Below are 26103 nucleotides of genomic sequence, written 5' to 3'. Positions count from 1 at the left end.
GTGGAATTCAAACGCACAAATCACATTTTGGATTAAATATTTACATATATAGCAAACTGCTAGGTATCATTAGAATTGAAATTAGTATATTTAATCAACTTTCTCTTGCAAGTGTTTTCTATTTATGAGCTTTTATGAAGCATCACTTTTTTGCAAAATTCAACTCCAGTGCCTGTTTTAAGTTACCTTCTCTTCTTGTATACATTTCATACTTGCACAGAACGTGATGTGATTGCAGTCAAAATAGCACTGCTAGTACAGATCACATCTGAATGGCCATGAGCCCAAACCTGCATCTAGAGCAAATAATGCGAGTGCTTTGTATGAACTAAATAGTCGTCCGCTGCCAAGAGTCTAGGTTATTCCTCCACAGGAAACTCTATTGAAAATACCAATCTTTCAGTACAATCTGGTCCCATCCTGAGAACAAACATAAGCTTTTAAGAGGTGGTAGTGGTCAAAGAAATAGTAGTAGAAGAACACTAAAAGATGCTTCAGCTGTCCTAGGAACAATTTTGGGAAGTTCACCAAAATGTATCAAGAGAAATGGAACAGCTCTTCAACTTCTAAAAAGGAACTTCTGAGTTCACACAAAGTGTCACCTTAGCAGAATTACAGCTCTACAAACTCTTAAATAAGATCTACATAATAGGAATTATTGCTGAATTTGAGGTGTGTGAGGTTTACATTAGACGGCTATGTTAGTTACTAGTGATTCCAACTTTTAGGGTTCTTGTACTGTAAAAGCTTTATTAGCACAACTGTCAGTTGTAAGAACATTTTTATTAACACCCTTACACCAGCACAACTGGCATAGATGTGGTTATACCAGAACAAAGCTGACTTACAGCCCCCAGTACATGCTGTACTTTTCAAAAGTATTTCTGTACTCATATGACTGCATCTACTTCAGGATACATTTTTCTATTTTAACTTATTCCCTGGAATGGCAGTACAGGTGTGCTCTTACCTTGAGTTTGTCAGGAACAATCCTTCTTTCAGTTTATCTCACACCACCATACTCTTTTGCGAAGTCTGCTCCAAGTTCCCAGCTCCATTTGTTTTCATACACTACGTAGTTTGGAGGGAAAAAAAATAACAGTGTCAGTGCCAGTTTTCATAATCCCTGCTATTCTTCAGTTAAATCAGTTCCATGAGCTAGTCTACTATGCACCCAAAAAAAAAATTGCTGTGCTAGCCTAGTTAAAGACTGCAGGTGCAGAAATGAGTAGCCAAGGCTGCCTAAACAATGTTAAGCAGTGCTGTCATTGAATGCCGAATTGCAGCCAGTTACAGTCTCCAGTCAAAGACAGGCAATACTGCAGTGACAAGAGTAAATTCATAAATTCTAATGGAATTTAAATGACAACTGACAAAATTCCAGCAAAATCTTAAATAACCTCTGCCAATTCTATATCAAAGTCAGTAAACCCCATACACATGCACTGACAGATTCGGCCCTTAGACTTGGGAAATCTCAAAAATCATCTGGTTCACACTGTAATGTTCTTGTTTACTATCTTCGCCTCCAGTAACTAGTGTCATGACAATTCATCTTCAGAATGAAATGCCAAAGATCCATAATATGACACAGTAGCTGCATATTTAAAAGAAAAAACAGTGGGAATCTCAAAATCAAATCTTTTCTCTTTCATAATATGGGCCTGAACTTAACCCCCTAATTTCAAGAATTATGTTCCTAATTATCATTACGACTCATTTTTTCCCATCTCATTATTTACATTTATACACAAGTACACTTGAGATTTCTATACAAATGATATTCTGAAACATTTGTGTATTTGCCTAAGGTGTAAAATACAATTTGAATTTGTGACTCTCCCCTTCTTTCCCTCTGAGGAAAAAACTGTCAGACTACTTCAGCTAATCAGATATAGACATGCTCTGATGAGAAAAAGATTTGTCTTAGGATGATGCAGGGTTTACAGCATATAAGAATGGTAGGCTATCATTCTGTGAGACAGTAAATAGCTCCAAGAAATAATTTCGTCCCAGGAGAGTTCCTATCAGACAAGATATTGTCTGATTGTACCACTCTAACTTTACGCTGGATCAGGCATAATTTATCCTCCTCTACTGACAGAAAGCTGGCATAAAATCCGAATAAACACTGTAACATATGCTCCGGCTGATTTGATAAAAATGCAGCCGTGTGCTCACACCAATACAGATCAAATTTTTACTGCCAGGAAATCCAGCATGCACAGATTTTATAGTACTCAATGCAGAACCACCACCTTATATCGGTCCATTTTTTCTGCACATTAATTGATTTTTAATTACTTTATTATGGGTACAAATAAAGAGCACAGGTTTGTTTGAAATCTCCCTGACAAATACTTGTGGTGAGTGAGCCTACTGTAATACAATGGTTCTCCAAACATGATCTCCAGACGGAACAAATGTCTCTTTCATAACACCAGCATGCTTGATTTTGTACTTTTACCGTCTAAACAAAAATCAGTTTACTCAAGGCAAAAGAGGCTGTAACAGCCCTTTTTTTTAGAAAAAAAAAAAAGTTGGACCGGCAGCATATTTGCACCACTGGAGGTGCACTAATGTGAAAAGTAGATACTTTTGTGTTATTTTTCACCTCTTTGCAGCCACTTGCAGCACTGGAACAAAGAAAACAGGCTATGCTGTTTTCAACAGGAGGTAGTCTTGCAAAAGCTTTATGCCATGGCTGAACTCTCATGCACACCTTGCACTGTCTGCATAGCTGAATCCGTATTCAGCACAAATTACTGGAACATACAGCTGGTGCTACCATTGGAGGAAAAGTTTAGTCTCTAAAGACTGCTTCTGCAAGACTGCATTGAACATAGATGTTAATAGGAAAGTTCCCAAATCCTTACTTGTGTTAAAGATAACCTGTCTCTTTTTCCTGACTCTCTTCAGGCTGTTTCTGCCTAATGCCCCTCCAGCTTCCAATTCTAACAAACTGATTTTTAAATTATAATATTATATAGCTTCTTTGGAACATGGGTTTCCCTGTCAGTTTCAGCCTAGCCTTGGTCATTATTCAAAACGAAGGGATGCAAAGAGATAAAATACAGACACATACACACTAAGCCTGCTTTTCCAGAGTCTTGTGTTTTATTAAGTCATACACACCCCTGCTAGATGAGTGCAAAACACAGGTCAAGGGCTCTTATTTTGATTCGTTAGTATTATACACTTACTTTCCAAAGGGTTTAATAATGAAAGATTTGCAAGATATTCACTTGTTGCTATAGGATCTAAAAAATTCCCATGAATGTTATTGAGGAAAGTACATATTTAACAGGAGGGTGAGCTTTAAAAGACTCCAGTCCCTTCCCACTCAACCTCCCTCTCCTTGGTAGCACAGGCTGGCTTGGCAGGCATGATCCTGCTCATGTCATACAGTAGCAACCATGGGACTGAGCAGCTCTGTCGTGTACATGTAGCTGCACCTGACTCCTGACTGAGTAATGTCACCACCATCTGCCATATGGCTGGTGGTCTTACAATCTGTCTCTTCCAAGGGGAGAGATGTAAAACACATGCACTGGAGTGTTTTGCTTACACAGCAATTTGTTTTGCTTGGTGCTTTCTCTTTTTCTAGCAGTAGAGAATAAAGGTTTGCATCCTTATAATATAGAAATAAAAGATGAATTTGAATGAGAGAACTAGTTAATATTACCCTTCACGAAAATGTTCCCTGTAAAATATAAAGGATCGGGATCACCTGCTCTAAAGTACTTTAGTAATAATTAAACCTGCCTGCTTAACAGGTTTAAAGCTGCTTTTTTTACATGAAGTAGAAACTCTGACTCTAGCTTCAGATACTTTCAGGCTGATGTCTGTGGTCAAGAAAACATAACCATAACAGAAAAATGACATTCTTCTTCTTTCCAGTTGTCCTTCAAATAATTAAGTATTTAACATCTTTATTATATGCAAAACAATTATATTGCTCTCTTCACAGGATGTTGATTACTCTTCAAAGGATATGACTACCTGTTCTCGGGTAACGCTTGCCTTCATAACCTAGCACAAGGAGTACTTTCCCCAAAAAAACTTGGCCGCCTAATTTGTCTTCCCAGAAGATTTAACGTCTGCATAAACTAGAAGAAATATAGCTCTAATTCTGAATGTCTTGAGGAATTTGGTCACACCAATGTCAAAAACACTACTCAACAGTGGCAGGCACTGACAAGACACTAGACAAACCAGAACCTTCTTCAGAAACTGTGGCTTGTGATGGGTTAGAAGTTGTTGACATACTTGGGTAAACCTCATTTACCTTTTCCTGACATTATTTTAGAAGCAAGTCCCAGATGATGTGTGGCCTGCACAGAAAAATCAGCTATGTTCTTAGGAACTGCTGAAGTAGAACATGCATTTGGAAGACAAGGTAATAGTTCCTTTTATACTACAAACAATTTAAGCAAGTTTGTGATGTACTCATTTTGCACCATTACTCGAGAAACTGAAAGTGAGGATTCTGGCAAGGTTTGGATCCTGTAAACTTTTGCTACTGGTTGTTTTGAGCTGACTCACACTTCCGGGAAGCATCATACCTTTCACAAATCAAGAAATCAAGAAGACTAAATTTAGAAAGACTACACATGTTCAGATGAGCCCATATTAGGGAGCAATTTATTGCTAATATATAGGGTCTTTGGGGGGCTAAATAAATGCTATGGAACATGCCATTTATATGTGTTATGAGGCTTTACAGACACCTGTGGTGCTTATTATTCAGCAAGCTTTATGTTAGGTGACCATAGGTTTATACAGTTGCATAGTGTCAGATTAATTATATGGATTGCATGGGATAAGGGTTGATTGCTTTTTTTAAAATTACATGCCAAATTAAACATAAATCTTGGTGTGTACTTTTCCGTGACCACAGGATGCTGTTGTATTTGATCTTACAGATTGGTTGCTTTACTCTTCTTTAAAACATTCTGTAATAACTGCCATTTCTTTATGATGAAGTGGACAACCACTGTCTAAATAAACAACTTCATTAATACTAGAAACACATAAAACAAAAAGTTTAAGAACAATGCTATCAAACCTTCTGAAAGTTAACAAATATACGTTTTTTCAAGTACCCAATACAGTTTGGCATACCAAGCGCAAACTAAAGCTAAAGTGAAATCTGTGAAAATAAAGCCTATAGAGGCACAGTCATGACTTTTGTGTGTTCTGTATTACACTGTACAGTTTATTGCTCAGGGACCTTGACATTATTCTTCCTAGAATCCGCATATAAACTTTAGATGTTGGAAACTATCTATTACCCTTCTAACAAGAGCCTTCTTTCCCAGTTTTTTCTCATGCCAGCAAGTTGTCTGTGTTTCTCACCCCTTGTTCCTGTTGTATCTGCAGCTAGTCTCAGAATCTGGTGATCCTTTTTTGCATGTCCACAGTGATGTCACTGGCAATGTGATGCACTTGTTTGCTATACATAGCAACTTTGCTCAGTCTCCTAACTGGCCCTTCCATACTCGGAGTATCTGCAAAACCAGAGAAAGTGAATTCATTCATCGTGCAAACTTTCAGAAATTCAAAACAAAAAAGTTGCCTAGCTGCTTTGTGATAAAGGCCCCAGTTTACAAGTTTTAACACGATGGCTATGTTGTCTTTCTAAGCAAGGAGAGGGCATTCTGTTCCAGCGGAGGGATTTCTTCAGCCAATGAAAAGGAGATTTTGTAGATCCTAGTGACAATACCATGTATTAATATCAGTGAGTGTGCCTGTTAATAACAGAAGTGGCCTGGCAAAATTTGCCTTATTAACTAAACAAACCGACCAAAATTCTGGTTGCATAATAAATTTTTAAGTACTGGTTTTTAGAAAGTGGCAAAGGCTACTGATGGGCTGCTGATGTAATTGCTGCTACCTAAGTATAATCTGGCTGTGTTCTGCAACTTCCTCCCCTTGTGACATGAAAAACTGGAAAACTGGAAAAACGAAGTGCAAAAAAACGGAAAACGTGGACTTTGTCACAGCAATTTACTCACTATGAATGCTTGCCAAAGAACAGGAGCTGCATGTGTGCACAGTTTTCATACACACACCCTCCCTGCCCTCTCTCCCCCCGGCCCAAAAAGAAAACCAACCACAAAACAAACAACAAAAACCAAGGACAGACAGACATTTGGTGACTTTTAACCCTGAGACATTTTGCCCAATGATGAGGTCTATTATCAGTAGCCTAAGTTATGATTATGATTTAAACCTATCTCAGTTTCCTATTATGTGTGAATGATATAGTTCTACAGATTATTACAACACACTAAAGAAAATGCATCTAATGGTACGAATGGTCCTATATGCCTATTTAACATCATTAAGTCACTACCATGACACATTTACACTTGGTTGTGTATTTACAATTTTCCCCCGTCAATAATGGACTTTGGGATGGAAGAGAGGCAATAAACTCGCTGCATAAGCTGCTTAAATGGCTTTTGCCCTTAACAGAAACCGATCTGTATAGGGAAACCAACAATGCTACAGATATGGCTTTGATCCAGCAGGGGGACCTGTGAATTAATTGCTGAAATCTCCCACAATAGCTAGCGACCATTCCTGAAATGAACCCAAAACCAGGTGTGTAGTCTATTTCCCACCATTCCTTATCAAACACAGGCATGCTCCTCTGGTCAGCTACTATATATCTACAATGAATCATTAGCTTGACAAAACAGGAGTTTGTTAGCTGTCTCTCTGAACAGCAGCCTGGAATAGTCCATTAAAAAAATTGTGTTTGAAGACTGAACAGAATATAAAATGCCACAAAGAATTAATGGAACTGAGATGGAAAGGCAGGTAAGCAGGATGAGATAAAAGAATGCAGAACAGGAGGCATGACAGCAGTGGCCTACTTCTGTTTGCAATCTTTAACTCCCAGCTAGCAGCTTTGTATATCAACACTAACGTTGACAGCAGCTGAAGTAGACACCTGTGGACAACCTAGCAAATGATGACTGGGGTGAACCAAGGAAATTACCATAGAAATTTTTAATGTGACACCATGCTACAGAACAAAATACACATGTAAACACAGGAGTATCTTATAAAAACAATCCTAAGACAGAATTAAAATGCAAAAAATCATCAACTTAAATTGGGCTAAACTAAAACTAAATGAAAAGTGTTCATTGTGTTTTCTATAGGGGAAACAAACTAACAAAGTCAGCTCTTTTTAAAACCAAGACAACATTACTAATATTATCAAATTTGCGAAATTAAAACCACTGGAAAAGCTCTCATTCGCTTCATAGGATTTAACTATATTACTGCATGGATAAACATAATCTGTTTGCTTAAGTACTTGATTTGCCAGTGTTCTGGTAAAATACACACAGGAGAAATCTGTCCAGTATGCAAAAGGTCATACCTGCATGGTCAAGAACAGAGTTGGAAAAAGGGAAATACTAAAATTATTTGCAGTTTCATTAAGGAGTTCAAATGATTTTCTGACTTTAATTCTAGATTTTACATAGAGTACTTCATTATCTGTAGTGCCACACACTACCAGTGCTACGGCAAGAATACTCGTATCTGAGCTCATGAACTGCAACATATCAGCAAAGACTCTGCTTCCCAACCCTCCAGACAGGTCTTATGCCCAGTCTCCTTGCCACACTCTTATGTCCGTGTTACTTGTTATTTTTGTATTGTGTTCCTTTATGGAGACCTGCTAAAGGATATTGTTCTGCAGCTTTTATGTAGTGTCCACACTTTGTGCAGATATATCCCACAATACAATGAGTCCTGGGCATTTAGTATTTGTCCTATAAACATCTACAGTCAAATATGAAAGCACAGTTAGTGCAGAAGCATGCCCTCTTTATATCAAAAACCTGTCTTCTTGCTTACAGGTTGCTATGCCCAAAGGCCTGCCTGGGTGCTTTCTCTGTTGTTTCACTACAGTCTAATTATTGCAGTTCTGAAATTAACATTTGAAAACATAGCCGCATACATACTTTGCAAATATCCCAAACTACCCATACTGTCAAAATCCTGCCTTTGCAAATGCATTGGCGCATATATATTTTTTTAAAAGTATCCCTAGTATACAGGTCAGTAATTTACCTGACCAGATTTGGAGTAATATATGCCAAGAGCCACTGTGAGGCCAAGAGCTGAGAGCCAGAGTAACCTGAGCTTTCCATTTTTGAAGGAAAGCTGTTCTCAGCTTGTACACCAAGCTGAGCTCCAGTTTCAGCAAACCCACCTCTGGCTCTGTAGCAAGGCACCAACAGTTATTCAGCTGGCCAGTGCCCGACTGGTGCTCACAGGTTTCTGCTAGTCCTAGTCTGGACTATAGAGACTTCTCTGTGAAGCACACCATTAGACAGAAGAACTTTATAATAGATGAACAAAATCAAACCATTTTGTTAGAGATAAATGTTATCTATTTCTGTGATATTATGACCAGGCACTTCAAATACCACACCATTTACAAAGACTAAGAAATAATAGTAACTTTTTACCAATGAAAAATTGAGCCCCATTCTAGCAACTGTGAAGAATATTAACTCTGTCCCAGCCAAAACCAGCATAATGTGTTGATATGAATCTCCCTATAAGGCTATTCATACTATATTTTCAAATTTTTGAAAGAAATTCCTGAATAACTTGAATGCATTCAGTATCCCTTTATTAAAAGGCCCTGTGGCATGATATTAAAATAGGTCTACGTGTAGCACTTAAAATAAATATGAAATAAAAACGTAAGCAGATACTATTTTGAAATAAGTCATCAAGCATTGCATTGATCTCAATGGTAAGCATTTACAAGCTGTATCAGCTAAAACCAGAATTATTAGTGCATTCTATACATTAAGCTGGGTTTAAAAATACCCAAAATCGATTGAGCCGATTGATTGTTCTATTATTCCAAGCTTACTGAGACATCTCTACGTTCCTTCACACACAGTTCACCTCCTAATCTATCCTGAACATAGCCTGCCTTTGCATTTTATGTTTGATCAGCTTCAAAATCAGTGGAAAATAAACTTCAGCCATGATAGTGTATTGTATCACAGTGCAATTTCTTTTGGTAAAATTGTGCTCTTATTGTGCTTTTCACCAAGTTCAGTTTTCTTTCCAGAGACTGTAATAAGCAGTATTTGAAAAGAAAAAGTGAAGAATATAACTGAGTTGAGGCATTCACCTCCTAATTGAAAAGTCATCCAAAAGCATCCTACCTGCTTCTCTCTAAAAAAAATGTTAGGGAATTATTTCAGATACAGAGCAAAGTGGCAACTGATCTATTTGTGAAATTCTTAGGACAAAGGTGCAATAGTCAGTCATAGTATATCTGGCACATTATAACACAGAAGGCTCTATTCTGAAGAAGAAAATGCATACTGATGTAGGAAAACTCTGAACATCTAACACCAGTGATCAAATAACTGTAAAAGATACTACTGTTTTTTCCCTGTTGCTAGAATAAATCATGCCAGATGTGGCAGAGGCACTCCTATGAAAGCCAATGGCTATTAACCTCCAAGAACTAGAGGATAAACAAGTATCAATAGATGAGATTGCATATGAATATAGCCACTAATTATTCCTTTTCTATGTATTCTTCAAATTGTTAGGCAAAAAAAAAAAAAAACCACTATAAAATTAAAAAACAACTAAAGCTATAACATATGTAACTAGAAACCTGGTAATATTCTTTCATACATGTTTTTTCAGGGCTCACTAGGCTCTTTCTGGAAAACTGTGATATGTAGGTACTATTTAGTTTGCTCTTCAGACCAAATCTGTATGAATTAACCAGCTGTGCATTAATTTCAATATTTTGAAAAGTAATGGAGTTTTTTTTCACAGGTAACCCAGAACACCCTATTTTCCTTTCACTCCTCTAATCATACTGCTGTGATTACCCCACTGACACTCTCAATTATACACATCAGCAATACCTGAGTTCTCAATCATGGCTCAGGATCTATGACAGCTGGCTGTCACTGAGATCAAGATAAGATTTGGTCATGCCAAAAGAACCACAAACAAGTGCACATAGAAAACAGCAGAGGCAATGCAGTAATGCAAAGGGACTTTCTGGGCACCCTGTACCAGTTGTAGGTTTATAGAACAAAACTTTTGTACTCTAGGGGGACAGATCTTTTGTCTTGGCAAACTAAAAACAGGTGAGGAATAAACACTGGAAACAATCATAGTGGAGAAACTGTTTTTTTTGTGGTATTTCTCTGGCAGGTAAAGCTAACAGCACATTAGGAAAATTTGACTGCAGTCTGCCCCACGACAGGAAGACATTTGCTTGCCATATTTGCCTTAGCAGATCAGGAGTGCCTCTGTTGTCTAATGAAGTGTTCTGGCATTGAAGGTGCCTGCAGCTGCACCGGGATCTTTGCTTCCTTGGCACTCAGTACGTGGACTTGCCCAAGGTGCACTCCTAACAAGGGGGCAACCAGCTGCTCTTTCTCCGGTTCAGAACCTATGCATATTCATTGGCTTCTTTCTGCTAGGTTTGGAAATGTTCTAATCCAAGTATACTTAGTGTATTTAGTAGTCAAATTATATTATTTCTAATATATTTGTGTATTTTCTAGTGTTTAAATTGTTTCAAGTTAAATTCTTCTCAACTCAGTCTTTCAAACTATTCCATTTCCTGCGGGCACATTCCAGGAACTTCTCTTGGTTTCCAGCTCTTATCTGGGGATCAAAAAATAGCCACCATTTTGCTGCACTAGATCCAAGGGTCACACAAGTAAATTGAGGTATTCTAGCTGAGCCCAGGTGGCAATATAATCTCTGAAGAGGGCAGCCAGAAGAGACAAATGAAGGCTGGAATACTTAAAGTAGCCATGCTAATTTCTGAAATAATTCCTTCCAGAATATAGCAGAACACCACATTCATGCAGTGGGAAACCACATGCTTTCAAAGGAATTTCTAGAATAATCTAGCCAGTCTGTATGAATTTGGAGGCAAGACTATGGTAGGAAGATGGGCAAACATACTTTACCTGTCTTACTACTTTTGTTTTCTGAACCCATCTTTAAAATACAAAGGAAGAGAACATAGTAAGATGTTGTGGAAAATCTGAATTAAACCCATGAGAGAAGGAAATCCAGAAGTCAGAGTGCAAAAGAGTGCCTTTTTCTGACCTGCACCGTAGCTGTACCCAGACAAGCCAGACATATTACAATTCTGTGATAAAACCTGTTGCTAACTACAACCAAGCTGTGACTTGTCAAAATAAAAGGACTTTGTTAATGGAGTTTACTCACACATATATTAAACAGACCCTACTTGGTTAAGGGGAATTGTAGTAGCATTTGAATTGCAGGTGTTTAAATGGCAAGAATTTTATCCTGTTTCCTCATCGAGGCAGTCATTACTGAACTGGCTCAGAGGGCAGAAGATTACATACCTAATCATCCCACAGGGTGCTGAGAACTCAGAGCTTTATGTAAATGCTAGGCATCATTGATGTTATTCCCTGCTGGCCTGAGTCTGTTGCACTACCGGTCTTCATGAAAACATTTGAGTTTTCCAACTTTTGTGGCCCAGTTACGTAATTGTGACCCATTCTTTATGGTGACAGTACTAAGCAGGGATGCTTCAGCCCACACAGTTGCATTGGATAACAATGTTTCCAAGTCCAAAGTTCTCCTTGCATCACATTCTGAGGGCAGGGAGAGTGGCTGAGCCTCGCTTATGCTCCTTAGGCCCAGTTACACATCTTCAGTATCATCTGATCAGATGGCTTTGCTTGGGAGCAAATTCACAGGAGAGGAACAAAAGCACTAAATTCTGTCCAGGTCTTTGTCTCATCTGCAGATGTGTGGTCCTCGTGAGATGACCTACATGCACTCTCTTTGAAAACAATCAAATCTTTCAGTCTTTCTTCTCATATAACTGAGCAAACTCACTCCTAGGCACAAGTTGTATTTCAAGATACAGTAAAGCCATCTATGTGCTGCCACTGCTTTATTTCGCAGTAGAAGCTTAGTTCTGGTGAACTAGCCTACTGTTAGCAATCATCCCGTTTTCTGACAAGAAAAAGCAGCAAGGTATGTTTACCCTAAACACCAAAGCGCACCAAGCAGCCCCCGGAGCCACCTCCCAAGGTTTCCCGCCAAGACTGGCAGCTGCGTCACCTCAGGGACACGCCTGAGTTCGCTCCAGCAGGAAGCAAAAACCCCTCTGCACCAGAGCTCTGGGCCGACGCGCCGCTTACTCAGCAAGCGCCGAAAGGTCGTTACTCCACGGCGGCAAACACCGCCGGCCTTCGACCCCTTCCCCCGCCGGGGAAGCGTCCTGCAACCCACCCCAGGGACACAACGCGCGGCCCCGCGGCGCTCACATGTCGCCGCCCTCAGTCCCCCCAGCAGCGAGCGCGGCGCCGCCTCCTCCCCGCGTCCTGCCGTCGCTGCGGCGGGGGCGGAGGGAACGGCGGGACAGCGGCTGAGGGGAGGCACGGGCGGGCAGCCGCTGAGCGCCCGATACGGCGGTTACACCGCGCGAGACGACACGCGCCGCCCTACCCTCCCCTCGCGCTCCCGCCAACGCCACCTGGCCGCGCGCGGGGGGCTGGGAGCACGCGCAGGCGCGCTGGCGGCGGCGGCGCCGCCTCTCGCGAGCAGCGGCCGTTGGGCTGGCGGGGCGTGTCCGCTCCCAATTCGCCCGCGGGGCGCGAGCCTGCCGGGGGCGGTGCCGTCTGTCCCGAGCACCAATGGGAAGCGGGGAGCGGCGGGCGTGGGCGGGGCGGCGGCTGCCGCTCGTCTCCCCTGGGCGGGAGCGGGGCGGGGCCGTGGGGCGGGCGGGCGCTGGCCTGGCAGTGATGGCGGACGATCGGGATGGGAGGTTAAGGACTGAGGGGAGCAGCGACGGCAGCGGCCCAGCGGGGGGGGGCGCGGGGGACCCGCCGGCCGGTGCGGCGGCGATGGGCGGCGAGATGCTGCTGAACGTGGGGCTGCTGGCGCTGGCGCTGCTGGCGGCCTACCGGCTGTACCTGCGCTGGGGGACGCGGAGCGGGCCGGGGGGCGCGGCCCGGCAGAACCAGGCCGCGGCTCTGCCGCGCATGAAGCGGCGGGATTTCTCCCTGGAGCAGCTGCGCGAGTTCGACGGTACCCGCAACCCCCGCATCCTGCTGGCTGTCAACGGCAAAGTCTTCGACGTGACCAAAGGCAGCAAGTTCTACGGGCCCGGTGAGACACCAGCGCGCCGGGGCCTGGGGGCTCCCTCAGCGGCCGCCTCCCTCCCACCCACTCTCCCGCCGTGCCGGGCGGGGGCTCCGCGCCTCCTCCGGGCTGCCCGCCGCGTTTCTGGCGGGGAGGGGGAGGCGGCGCTGGTAAGGACAGCGGGGATGTGCCGCGGCGGGCGCGCCCTGCCTCGCCGCCCCGGGCTGTGTGCTGGCGGCGCCCGGGCCGCACCCCCGCCTCGGGGGCGGTGGGTTTCAGAGAGGCCTCGCGGCGTCCCGCCGCTGGTGGCCCCACTCGGGCTCTGGGTTTGTCTCGGGCGGGCAACCCCGCGCTTTCCGGCCGCACGCGTCATGGGGCCGCCAGCTGCCCGCGGGGTGTCAGGGGAACCCGCCGTGCGAACCGCGACCTGTCGCTGCGGCCCGCAGCCCCGCGGGACGCCTGCCTGGGGCCGTACTGCAGTTTTATACAGGTGATGCAAAACGGGTCTCGGGTCTGTTCAGGCTTCCATCACACATGCAGTTTTCTGACTGCCTAGATTTAGATGTACAACGTTTAATTGTTTTTTTTCCCTATCTTTTCTAGTAGGTTTCCCAAGTGCAACTGAGCAATGGGTCCTTCATTCTAACTCTTATGGTTCAGGAAAGAAAACAAAAAAACAAACCCAAACAAAAAAAAAACAACAGAACAACAACTGATTACCTATTTAAAGGTGCAAATGACATATTGGGTATGAATTTTAGTCAGGATAGAGGCAAGCAGGGAGAGCCTGAGGACTGATCTGTTGCTACCATTGAGAACAGTGCAGAAATAAACACAAATACAGAAAATAGAGTTCTTTGGAGCAGAAATGTATACTTCAGAGGTTCTGAAAAGTATGCTTCAAAGGCAGTGTTATGTTTCTGTTTTCTTATTGTGCATTGTGAAGCTGCAGCATATTTTCTTCTAATAAACAGTGTTCTTAATAATGAGCTGGATAAACTTACTAGTGAGCACTGTGTTCAAATCTGATGCCAAAGGAAATGAAGGTTATGACTGCTGATAATTTTCTTCCTTAAATGATGGTGGTTTGGAAAACTTGATCTAATCAAATTATGCAGGAAAGAGAGGATACTTCCCTCTACCCCCAAAACAGTGTAAGTTAAGTAATTATTAGTTTATAATCCTGGGTTACAAAAATAAAAATATGAAATGGACATGTTACAAGTCTTTGGTTCTTACCAGGGAAGTGACAAGCAGTTGTATAGTTCAGTTGGGCTAACATTTTGTAATTCTTGTTATCTTCAAACTTTGTGGTACCAACTCTGCTACCAGTCACAGAAACTGAGACTGAAATTTTCTGACTGGACACTGTAAAAGTTAACATGAAATCTGAACTGCCTTGCCATGCCTTATTTTGCTTATTGACCAGTACAGCTGAAGAAGTGCAGTCTGGTGTGCTGCAGCTTTCATGACATTGAATTTGGCTCGTTTTTTGGCTTTCTCACTTTGAAGGTTTTTAAACCGAGACCTATCTGCTGATATAAAATGCATGTAATACATATGCTACATGAAACTTAAAACATAAGTAAATTTACAGATTGCTTCATAAATTATTCCATGAAATAATACTGAACCATAAACATTCACATTAATGTGTATCAAACATAAATTAAGTTTTAGACTCTTCACTCTAGATATAATCACTAGTTCATGTCTTCAGCCTCTCTCTGGAGGTCTATTACTGTGAGGAAGCTAAAGGTTTATGTAATAGGACGTCTGCTTTTTTGATAACTGGCAGCCACTGGTTTTCCTAAAGCAGTGCTTCCAGTTTTTCATGGAGAGGGACAAAGGCTTTTTTTTGGCTTTGTTTTGTTTTCCCCACCCCCTCATAGTGAAATATTGCCTTTTTATAACAGAACTGGCATAATTTTTGGCTGTCAGATCTCTGTTACTTGGGACCGTGCACATTAGGATAGTGATGCTCAACCTGTGTGTTACTGGCTGTGTGTTCTACCAAATGTCTTTATTTTTGAATAGTGCTGACATGGTTTCCCTGTATGGATGCATGTTGGGGAATATTTTCTTGGAACTGTTTTGTGGCTGAAAAGAAGAAAAGCTAGTAGGTGGTTTGCAGGCCTTGAAAGATCTGAGAAGAGTTAAGTGGAAAAGTCTTCTACAGGTGGTTGAGAAAGTCTTTTCAGAAAGACTTCAGTCAGAGCAGCCAGATATCCACAGCAGTTCTCTAGGTAATTTTATGGCTCATAGCTGGAGTATAGCATGAGGAGTGCAAAGTGCACCAACAAAGCCATGGCCACATTTTGTTTAACAGAAGAAACAGTTGAGGGCACTGGCTTTGCTGACATTGCAGGCTTGGACTGTGAGCCTTTTGTACTTTGTTGAGGTACTGATGTGAAATAGTGCTTCAGCATTGAGGGCGGCAAAGAGCATTGGCTGAGGGCTCACTATCAAATCTTAAGTGTATCTGTTTGGGTTAATGTTGAATAATGTGGCTGTCTCAGAAGACTTATGATGTCTTGAAATGAAGGTATAGGGTTTTTTCTTCACTGTAGTTTGGATGCAAAGGCGTTCCTTATTTTTCTGCTTATAGCAGAAGCCTAAAAATGCATGGAAATGTCATCTAGCCTGGATTTTTGTCCAGCAGTTGATATTGCATTAAAACATCACCAAGCTTCTGTTTTTATTAGAAGCTCTCCTGTTTTTAAGTTTCCATGTACTGAATCCTGTTATACTTTGGTCTGTTCCAATGGAGAGCCGTTTACAGTTAAGATTTTTTTAAATTGATAAATCATTCAAGTTATCCTTTCCAACAGCCATAATTGAAAACCTCAGTTTCTTGAACATTTAATCAAAATGTTTTCCTAATGTTTTGGTCTTCCTCATGTTGTCATCTTTAAGCCCTCCACAATTTACCTCATTCTTATCCTATTAATCTTTGGTATGTTTATAAGGCATTTTAGCTAAGAGCAAGAAATGATTATATCACACATTTAACTGTCTGTGCCACCAAAAATCACTTTGCTTACATTGAACTCTAAACTAAAAACTTTACTTGCTGTGTTCTGTTCCAAAATGCTGCTTCCTGGGATAGTCCTCTGTCCTGCAAGGATGCCATTTGTTTCAACACTTTGTTTGTAGTTGTATTAAATACCACCTCCATTTGTGCTCAAATGAGTCAGTGTCCTAGAATGCTTTGCATGGTTATTAATTTTAATTAATTACTTTTCCATTTATCACCCTCAAACTCTAAAAGAGATAAAGTAAACAATTAGTGGCTCACTATTTAAAAAATCATGGAACCAGAATTTCAAAGAAGCTGTTTTAGTGCACAGTGTGTGCTGTGTTGGGTTTATATTCTCATAATGAGAGATAGTTGTTACCATTTCATTTATTGCAACATTTAATTTCATGTTTGTTTGCATCAAGATTCCTGGTAGCATGTTGGTCTATAGAAGGGCATAGTATAACTTAATGTTTACAAATCTTAATAGTTAGCATTTAAATTGGCATGCCAAGATAATGCTGTAAACAGGTTTTGATTAATTTATCAAATACTTTGCGCAGTTATGAAAAATATACAGCTTTGAGCACGACAAGATTATGTGCAGTCTAGTGTATACAGCTGTTCCACATCACTTCTTGCTTCTTAATGTTTTGTGATTTAAAAAAAAATCAATTTCCTGACTTTGCTGCAATACGTTGTCACTGTCAACCCATTTCTCATCCCACTCTTGTCTTTCAAAGTGTCATGAAGATTTCTGCTTCCAGATTGTCAAGGGGAATAGATTAGGTAGTAGTAGTTCCTTCAATAAAAACTTCCGACATAGTTCATTTTTCACTAGGGGAAAATTAGCTTTATTTCATGTTGGCAATTCAGTTAAGAACTGAATACATCCTTTACAAGAGCATGGTCAGAGCAAAGCGTTGCAGAGGGATATCATATATGTTCTGTCTGGAGAATTCTGTTAAGAACACAGCAGGTTGAGGGTTTGCAGGTAAGTACAGAGAGTAAGACTGGGGGATAAGAAGTGCTTCCTGGAAGGTGTGTACCTTCTCAGAGATGTTGATGTTTGTCAGCTCTCTGATGTCTCGAAGGTGTTTCTTGCCCTGGGAGTCAGCTTTTCAAAGAAACTGTTTCTGGATAAAGAAGCTAAGTTCCTACCAGAAGTAGTAAAACTAAGGAAGTATATTCATGCCTACTGGCAAGAGGTGGCTTCCGTGCTCCATGCCAAGGGAGTAGTGCCCTTGCCACCAGGATGAGTGGGTTGTTCTAAGCCCCCAGTGAACGTTCATGGAGAGCAGGAGCCAGTAAAGTGGTGTTGTGCATCACTCGTGTCTCCTCCTCTGCTTCTGCTTTCTGTGTCTGTCAGCTCACTCCCTCCCTCTTTTTTTTTTAATAACCCAAATATATTCCTTTAAACCTGGACAACTGTGCATTGATAAAAGGTCTGCGTGGGTAAATCCCTAGTTCCTATTTAAATCATTCAGGTTCCAGTAGCTTGTGTTTTGAGGGGCCTGATGAAGCGGGTAGCTCAAAGCAAGATATAGTATGATGTGGTAGTGTCATCATTGTTAATAACACATAGATGTTAAATCCAGTATGTAGCAGTGTAGCTCTCTTTCAGTTAGAAGAACCTGGCCGGCATTGTTTGCCTTATTATGGAATAAACTAGTAGTCAGAGCACTTTGCACTAAAGCCAGATACAGGATCTAGATCCTGTATGGATTGTCAAGTATGGAGCTGTCTTCCAGGAATCTCCTGACTGCTCTGCTCGTTGTCTGCCCTTTTAGTTGAAATTAGGTGACTGATTCTTGCACTTTATTCTCTGAGTTAAAAAGGAAGGAAGAAAGAGTGAGGCCCTCTGGTCTTGTGCCTAAGAAGTTAGGTTTAGACCCCTCTTTCTAACCAGTACTCAGCATGTAGTCTTTGTGGATCGCTCTCTTAAGAACACTTACTTTTGATGCAAGCTGTAACTTAAAATTGACCCAAATATTTCCTTTCATGTAAATCTGGAGCAGTAAAGTTAAAATTATGTCACCCTGAATTCCCAGTGATAAATGTTATTAGAAAGCTGCTGCTTTCAAGCTGCATCTCAAAATGGCTTTTTGTCTAATTTGTAGCTTTGTCATTCCCTCATAAAATATGAAACACAAACCAACTTGTCAGGATTCAGATGGAAAATTTTAAATAGTGGAGATTTTGCTTTGATTTGGAGTGGAAAAGCTAAACAAAGTGGTAGAATGGAGCAGCTGTCAGTAACTTGGTCTGTTTCCCTTTGTTGCTTTAGCTTATATTAAAGGAGAGATTAGTCTACTTGTCTGCAGTTTAAGAAACGTCTGTGAATTTCTAAGCTTCGGACAAACTGGTCTGTATTTCCAGTGGGTGCGTGGAACCCACAGATGCAAAGAACATCTGGTACGCTTTGCGTATTTGGTGGTGGCTCGGAAGTGCCCTTTAACTGTTAGAAGAAACTAAAGCTGTTGTAAAGTTGAACTGTTAACCTGTGTGGCTTTTTAAAGAACTTGTATGAGTCTTGTGAGAATTAGTACAATTCTTAGATTACAATATCACAGTCCACATGCAGTGATGTGTGATGCAGTCCCTGTGCTCACAGTCAGTGCACTCCAAAGGTCAGTGTACAATGTCCACCTTCATTACTGGTCTTGGAGCAATAGTCCAGGGTGTTCTGTAAAACTGGTATAGAACTGAAATGGTCAGGTAGTTTCTTTGGTACACCAAGAATATCTACTAAAAATCTGAACACCCGCATAGGTTTTGGGGAAATTGTTGGCCAAACCAATTGAAAATTGATGCACTTGGTGTACCAAGGTCCAGTTTAGCCAGTTTTGGACCAAGTGACTAGAAGCAGTGCTTCCAGATAAAAACTTCAGCTTAGACAGCTTTATATCTCACATTTTTAAATACAGTGCTTTAATGTTTTTCTTTACCTGCTGTTGTTTTAGGATGTCTGCAAAGAGAAATTACATCTTTCTTTGAGAACTGTAACAGGGCTAGGAGATAAACAAATCCTGAGTGCAGGAATTGGAAAGGTATTTTTACTGGCTGAAGAGCTTGATTTTGCCAGTTCTCAAGCTGCTGAGTTCATTTGTGAATAAAGACGTATGTCAGCCTGGAACAAGATGTGGAATTCATCCAGGTGGCCAGATTTTTAACTGGATTCTGAAAGAAAGTGAGGATCTGTGCTTCCTGTGAGTGGTAGCAGGTGGTGGGCAGCGGTGTTTTGCATGTGTTGTACCTTGGAGAGGGGTTTTATACAGGGAAGAGGTGTAAGGTAAATTAGGTCTTGATACAGGGAGAAGAGGCGGGGGATACATGTGGAGATACACAGACAAATGTGTAGTCTTGATAACTGTTTGGTTTCAGTGCAAAAATAAAGAAAGGCTCTGGAAAAAAGTGTTTTAATATGTGGAAGCAATGATGGGAAGAAAAGCATTCTTCAAGGAAAAAATGGCCTTCATGTAAGGCTTATAGCTGTGTGTAGCCAAGTAACATGTAGCAGACATGTTTTAAAAGGGTTTTGGTACTTCCCTGACTTTTGTTGCTGCAAGATGCCAAATACGAGTGGGAGGAGAATTTTTTTAAAGAAATATTTTACTATGAAATAGCTAATTTGGGGGCATAGCAAAAGAACACCACTGAAATTTTGTGACAGGCTCTTAAAAAATCAGTTTGGTCTGCATGCCGATGTTAATAGCATCTCTTTTTACAATCTCTTCAGTATGTATATCATGTCGTGGTGCGATCAATTATTTAGAACAGGAGCCGGTCTAAATAGGTAGTCAGACAAAAGGAAAGAAAAGAAGGACTATGGGTAGGGTTTACAGAGTAAATTGCATCTGGTCATGAAAGAACTCTGTAGGAGCACTTCTAGGGTTGCACTGCTGTCTCTACCTTGGAATCACGTACTTGAAGCATGTTTTCTCCTGGGGTTCTCTGTGCTGGCACCTTCCTGGATGACAAAATCTGATATGCGAAATACCTTTTCAAGATTGTTGAACCAGTATTTATATAAAAGTGAATAGCAGACTAGGGCTTATAGCAAAACCCCAGATGCGTATATTCTATATTAATATAAAATATTGTACTTAATCTCTGTGTAAAAGTATCTGAATGGAAACTTTAGAAATAATTGCTCATACTGAGATCTCTGAACTTCTGCTTTAGCAGCCCTGCAACTAAGGTGAATCCAGACTTGCACTTCGTTTTTTTTTAATAATCAAAATTCAATATTTGCATTTTAGTAAAGAATTAAAGAATGGCACACGTTTCTAAGTTACATTTGCAGAGCTGGAATTTGAGATGCTGTCTACTAAGTCCAAAGGCCGTTTTTACTAGAAGCATTCTGTCAAATGCTTGGACCTGGCATGATGATTTCTCTGTGAGTCCTGAACACTTCCATGCTAAACATGATAGAATGTTAACATTTAAAATGTATTTTTTAAAAGGAAAAAAAAAATGGTTTAATAGCGTCTGACATTACAATATATTTGCAGAAATTTTGCATTTATTAATCTTGATGCAAACTGATACATTCTAAAAGCATTGATGCTTTTAAGTATACTGTTGAGATGTAAGGGTGTTCAGGGCTTGATACTAATAAATGTAATTCTCTTTTTAATGGAAATAATTGGAAGCAAGGTGGTGGACCAAGAGGTGACATCTCAGTAGGTGGTGTCAGGGAAGGGGAAGAGCATGCTCCTCTAACTCTGGTTAGCCAGAATTTTGAAAATGTGTTACACAAATAACTAGTAGGGTTTATGGAAAGATGTGTTTTAAACTCTCCAGGGAAAGGAAAAACGGGACAAAATACTGTTGGTGGGGACATTAAGTAGCAATTTACAATGGCTCTGAAGGATGTGCTGATTGGGTGTGGTCTTTCTAAAATCTGTTTATAGCTCCTGTGCTCATTACAGACATCAAAAACTAGATCACTTCAGTGATGGCTATTTTGAACTGAAGCAAGACTTTTTGTTTGAAGCTCTCTGTTATGCTGCAAATGATGGCGGTCACTACCTCTTACCTTGGTTTATAGACAGTGACTAAGCATGCAAAATGTGTAGATTAAATATCTCAGTACAGGATTGATTTCAGTCCCTGAATCTTGTTTTTCAAATAAACATCTAATTCGGGCTACAAATAGGAAAAGAGAGTTCACGAACACTCTTCACTTTGTTTCTCTTGAGTATTGTAAGTTTAGTCCCTGTTTCCAGGGCTAGTTATTGGGGATGCTGTTCCTGGAGTTAAATGTCTAAAAAGACGAGCACGGAGATGCTGTTAATCATTATGGTCCCCCCTTATGCCCAGATTCATTTCTACAGTGCAAGCTTCCAGTTGATAGTTCTTTGTCTTCTGAAATTTTGCTTTTAAATCAGTTGATTTATTTCCAGAGAGATGGGGGAACTGTCTTTGGCGCACAAGACACTTTTCTGTTCTCAGGTGTGACTGTAAGCAGCTTACAATGCCAAGCACTCTGGAGTGGAGAACCACCACCAGTTCTGGGGAGGCTGTAGTTTCTTCTAATCCATATGGTACTCGGGTTCCCTGCCTCGGGAGCTCTTCCTGCTGCCTTCAGCCTCTCTCAACCCTGAAGTCAATGCCTGGCAAGAGCAGATAGGTGTGGTGGCTGGAGCAAGCGGCCTGGAGGAACCCGGCCTCTCTGAATGCATGTCCTATGGCTTGCCCCACCATAGAAGAGGTCTGAGGTGCTACAGCAGGCAATAGAGGGGGTGAAGGACAGTGTGTTGCTGCTTCCTTGTGTTCATTCTTGTCCATGGGTGCTGCCTTCAGGCTGATGGCCATTGTCGTCTTCTGAGAGGTAAGCCAGAGGAGGCTTCTGGCCTATTGATCTTCAAGTAGTGACCACTCTTCATAATGGCTTGGGCATTTTCCTGGTCCTGAGCTGCTGCAGTTAGTACAGAAAATTTTCAAGTGTTATTTTTGTTTTGTTTTTGGTATATCTTTTTTTTTTTTTAATTGAGCTGAATTAAGATATTTGGGTTTAGGTCAAGAAAATCTAAGATAACAATACGCTCCAAGTTCTTTAATTAAAATTTAGGAAAGCCAGTTGCCAACCTTGTCCTGAAAGTTGTTGGTTTGCAAATCATCCAGTTGTCTTTGTCATAGTATTTATTTGATAGTCACAGCTCAAAATCTTATGAGCATGTTTGTGCTGCTTTGCATCAGTCAAAAAGCACAAAGGAAGTAGCCACTTTCTATTCATAACATGAAGATTTGTGCAGTTTTCAGGAACAACACAGGACATGAATATGGGTGATTCTGCTGCCCAGAATAAATTAGGTTGTGTCCATGGAAGGACAAAAAGTGTCAAAAGATGTGCTGTCTGTCAAGTGTGTAGAAAGTTGTGATGGTTCTATAAGTGAAGTGAAATTATTAATTAGCACTCTTAAGTTCTATTTATTGATAAAATTCAATGGATTTCTGAAAGATGTTTATACAGATTGGTTCTGTTAATGCCTGACTTCTAAATATTCTATGTTTTGCTTAATAGAAGTACGTTTCTTTTGAATTCCAGCCTCCAGTCTCTTTGGAATTTATATCAACTGACTTGCATCAAATGGAAGGGGTTTTCCCAGATATCCCTTCAAAGCCTTTTTCCTGGTACTGCTTCCCTCGGCAGACTTTATCTCCTAATGACTCTAAAGATTTAATTGCAGTGCTGTTGAACGTCCAACAGCCATCGTGTTCCAACTATCCCTGCTCCCATCACTGCAGAAGTTTAATGTATGGCTTTGGCACACTGTATAAAAAACTGAGATCAGTTACCATATACAAAGACTTGAAGGTATCGATTTTGTCTTTCTGTTTTCAGAGGGTCCATATGGAATATTTGCTGGCAGAGATGCCTCCAGGGGACTAGCAACTTTCTGTCTAGATAAAGATGCACTCAGAGATGAATATGATGACCTATCGGACTTAAATGCTGTACAGATGGAAAGTGTCAGAGAGTGGGAAATGCAATTTAAAGGTAAATTATCAAATTAGCAGCACATTTTTAAATTAAGGAAATGCTCGTAATAAAAATGACTGATTTGGGCTTGGGGCAGCTTTTGAAGAGATGTTGACAGCAACATTAATAATGCAATGTAACTTTCTTAGAAAAGACCAGGGATTTCAGGCCAGCCTTTCATAAAGAGGATTCCACTATATCCCACTAGAGCTTTTTCAGTCTTCTAGTTTTATACAAGAAAGCTGTTCTCTGCTCTTCAGCGCAGAATTTCACTCTTGAACCTCAGTGTAGCTCAGCCAGTGGAATTCCTGCTCATAGGCTGTTGGCTTTGGATGCCATGGAATTATGATTAGGACTAAGAGTTGTTTTGGCATGAAGAACTGAACAAGTTTGTCTTGAAATAATTTCTAAAAAATAAAGAAGCATGCCTCTGGAGGGAGGGGGAGCGATTCTTCACATTAATTGAAATCAAAACAGGCTGAGGGCATTTGCACCGGTTTTAATAGCAGCGTTTCCAGCCACTGTTTGATAAAGCTCGCCTGGTTAGCTGTGGAACAATTGAAACAAAGTTCTTGGAGTAGAAAAATAAGTTAGCAGCAATGGCATCAAGAATGCTTTAGGAGGCTGAGCTTACTGATGAATTGCCATCTATTTTGGTGATTCAGGTTCAGAACCATAGTTGTAGAAGAAAAAGTGAATTTGCAGCAGTGCAGGCTTACTAGCAAATGCAGTTGTATTTGATTGTAATGGAATCATAAATCTTTTTCAGAAAAATACGACTACGTAGGTAGACTCCTAAAACCAGGGGAAGAACCATCAGAATACACAGATGAGGAAGATACCAAGGATCACACTAAACAGGAATGAACTTTGTAAACAACCAAAGTCAGGGGCCTTCGGAACTGCAACCTCTTATTCCCCATCACAGAATGTCCTGCATCTTTGGGTACAGTTCATCTGCTGCGAAAAACATTCAACAGGTTTTGTACAAGGAAAATAATATACTCACAAATGAAGATTTGAATACTAGACATTATTTGTGCTGCCAAACTTTCTGTTGAAGTTTATTCGAAATGTCTGGTTAAGCTTCGTTAGTGAAGAGGGGCCAGGGATTTAAAGGTAAAAAACGCTATTCCTTTTTATCAGTAAGCTGAAGCCTTCAAATAGTATGTGTTACAAGCTCTCTAAAAGACGTGAGTCTTCAAGCTCAGTGGAAGGTTTGAATCTTGTTTCGTGTGTGTCTTCTCCTTCAGCATTACAGACAGACGTACTCATGTACATCAGTATCAGTAGGTTAGACTACTGAAGCTGGTGTTAAAATGTGAATTTCCAATTTTGTTTTGTATGTGGGCGTTAGTAGCCCGGGCAGAATACTTCAGTTCTCTAAGAGAAGTCCATGTAGATTAGGATGGGGGTAAAATTCATCCTTTTCTCAAAAGGATTGGGTAAAACTTTTCCTCTGCAACAACTGTTATCTGAAGCTTGCCTCTCCCCCCTTTTCCCATACTCTAAATCAAATCAAATCTTAATTGTGCCTTATTTCGCTTACATAGACTTGAATCGTTTTAAGAGACAGCCCCAAAATTGTGGTTTCATAGTCACTACAAGCAGCATTGAGACTGAAGTTAGAATGTTCTGTTGACTGGAAAACCTTGATGTCATTCTGTGTATAGAATGTAAAAGAGGAATACTCAGTGTTACTGCCATATGTTAATACTACATATACTTAAATTAGCATTGTGATGGCCAAATGCATACTCCCATGCTTCTTTTTAAGTAATTACAAACACACACAAAAAATCACCCTTCCTCCTCTTCCAGAAGCTGCCTAACTTTTGGGAGCACAGCCTTCACACCCCGGAGAGGGAAGGGGCCTGCGCGCGTGTGTCTGTGTGCGTGTCTGAATGCAAGACTTGGGAGGGATTGTTTCTGCAGATATTGTAAATACGAGTTCCATTTTAATAAAGCATGTACAATACCAAACGTGCTGTCAGCCTTTATGTAGAAGCTGCTACGCAGAAGTGGAGTTTGATGGAACACAAAGCAAGGCAAAGAAGTGTTCGATATGAAACATCCACTGCTGTTAATACTGTTCCTCACTCTTGTGGGTTGTTTTTCCTTTCAAGACCCAGCTTTTGAAGAGTCTTAAGGACTTACTCAGGTAAGCTGTAGAGAATAAACCTATGCGGATGCATTTATGGTGGAGGAAAAAGAAATCAGTGATTGTAAATAAAGGAGAAGCATTCTAGAAAATCATGTAATGTACAGTAAATATATCTTGTGGCACTGATACAACAAGAACGCTGGAGATCTATAGACAGCTATCACTCAACATATTGTAGAAATTTCACTGACTCTGCTAAATTCAGAACTGTGACACTATTAAGCTTTATACCTTACACCTGTACCCGTGTTTGCATATTTCACCTGTGGTAAGTCTATAGTAACAGATTTCTGTATGTACAAAAATCTGCCATCAAATCACATGTAGTTCATGTGTCCTAAAAGGCAGGTTAAAGTCTCTCCTTTGCATAATCCAGGCTTGGCATAGAATAGTTTGATCACAGCAGTAGCTGGGGCCAGGTTACACTCGCAAGTTCTTGCACAGGCTGAACAACCTGTTAGGCCTGTGGCTGGTCAGCTACTGCCCGTAACTGATGGAAGCGCTGGTTCCTGCTTCAGCCGTGTCCTTATAAGCTGAGCGTTAGTGCAGCATCCAGCCTTCAGTTTGTACAGCAGAACTGTAAGTGTCTGCTCATCCTAACACTGCTGAAATGCTGGGTATGCTGGTGTAACTAACCGCAAAAATATGCGTTCTAGGTGGAATGATGGAAGTTACCAAGGGATAAAGGAAAGCTTGCTTGCATTGGACAGGAGCTAGGAGTTCTTTACCTGGCTGCTTCACTAGGTGGTGATTTGTTGTTTGTTTTTT

At 40.9% G+C, this 26103-nt stretch overlaps 1 protein-coding gene across 1 annotated transcript; it reads left to right on the top strand.

Moving 5' to 3' along the window:
• Positions 1-12812: 12812 nt before the first annotated feature.
• On the top strand, positions 12813-25989 carry PGRMC2 (progesterone receptor membrane component 2). The gene is made up of 3 exons (XM_082051826.1): positions 12813-13191; positions 23034-23189; positions 23941-25989. The coding sequence occupies exons 1-3, from the start codon at positions 12825-12827 to the stop codon at positions 24036-24038; spliced, it is 621 nt and encodes a 206-aa protein (XP_081907952.1). The 5' UTR covers positions 12813-12824; the 3' UTR covers positions 24039-25989.
• The last annotated feature ends 114 nt before the right edge of the window (positions 25990-26103 follow it).

This window comes from Streptopelia decaocto, assembly GCF_964273445.1.
Source record: "Streptopelia decaocto genome assembly, chromosome: 4".
NCBI lineage: Eukaryota > Metazoa > Chordata > Aves > Columbiformes > Columbidae > Streptopelia > Streptopelia decaocto.
The sequence above is the reverse complement of the archived record's forward strand: the minus strand, read 5'-3'. Positions and strand labels throughout refer to the sequence as shown.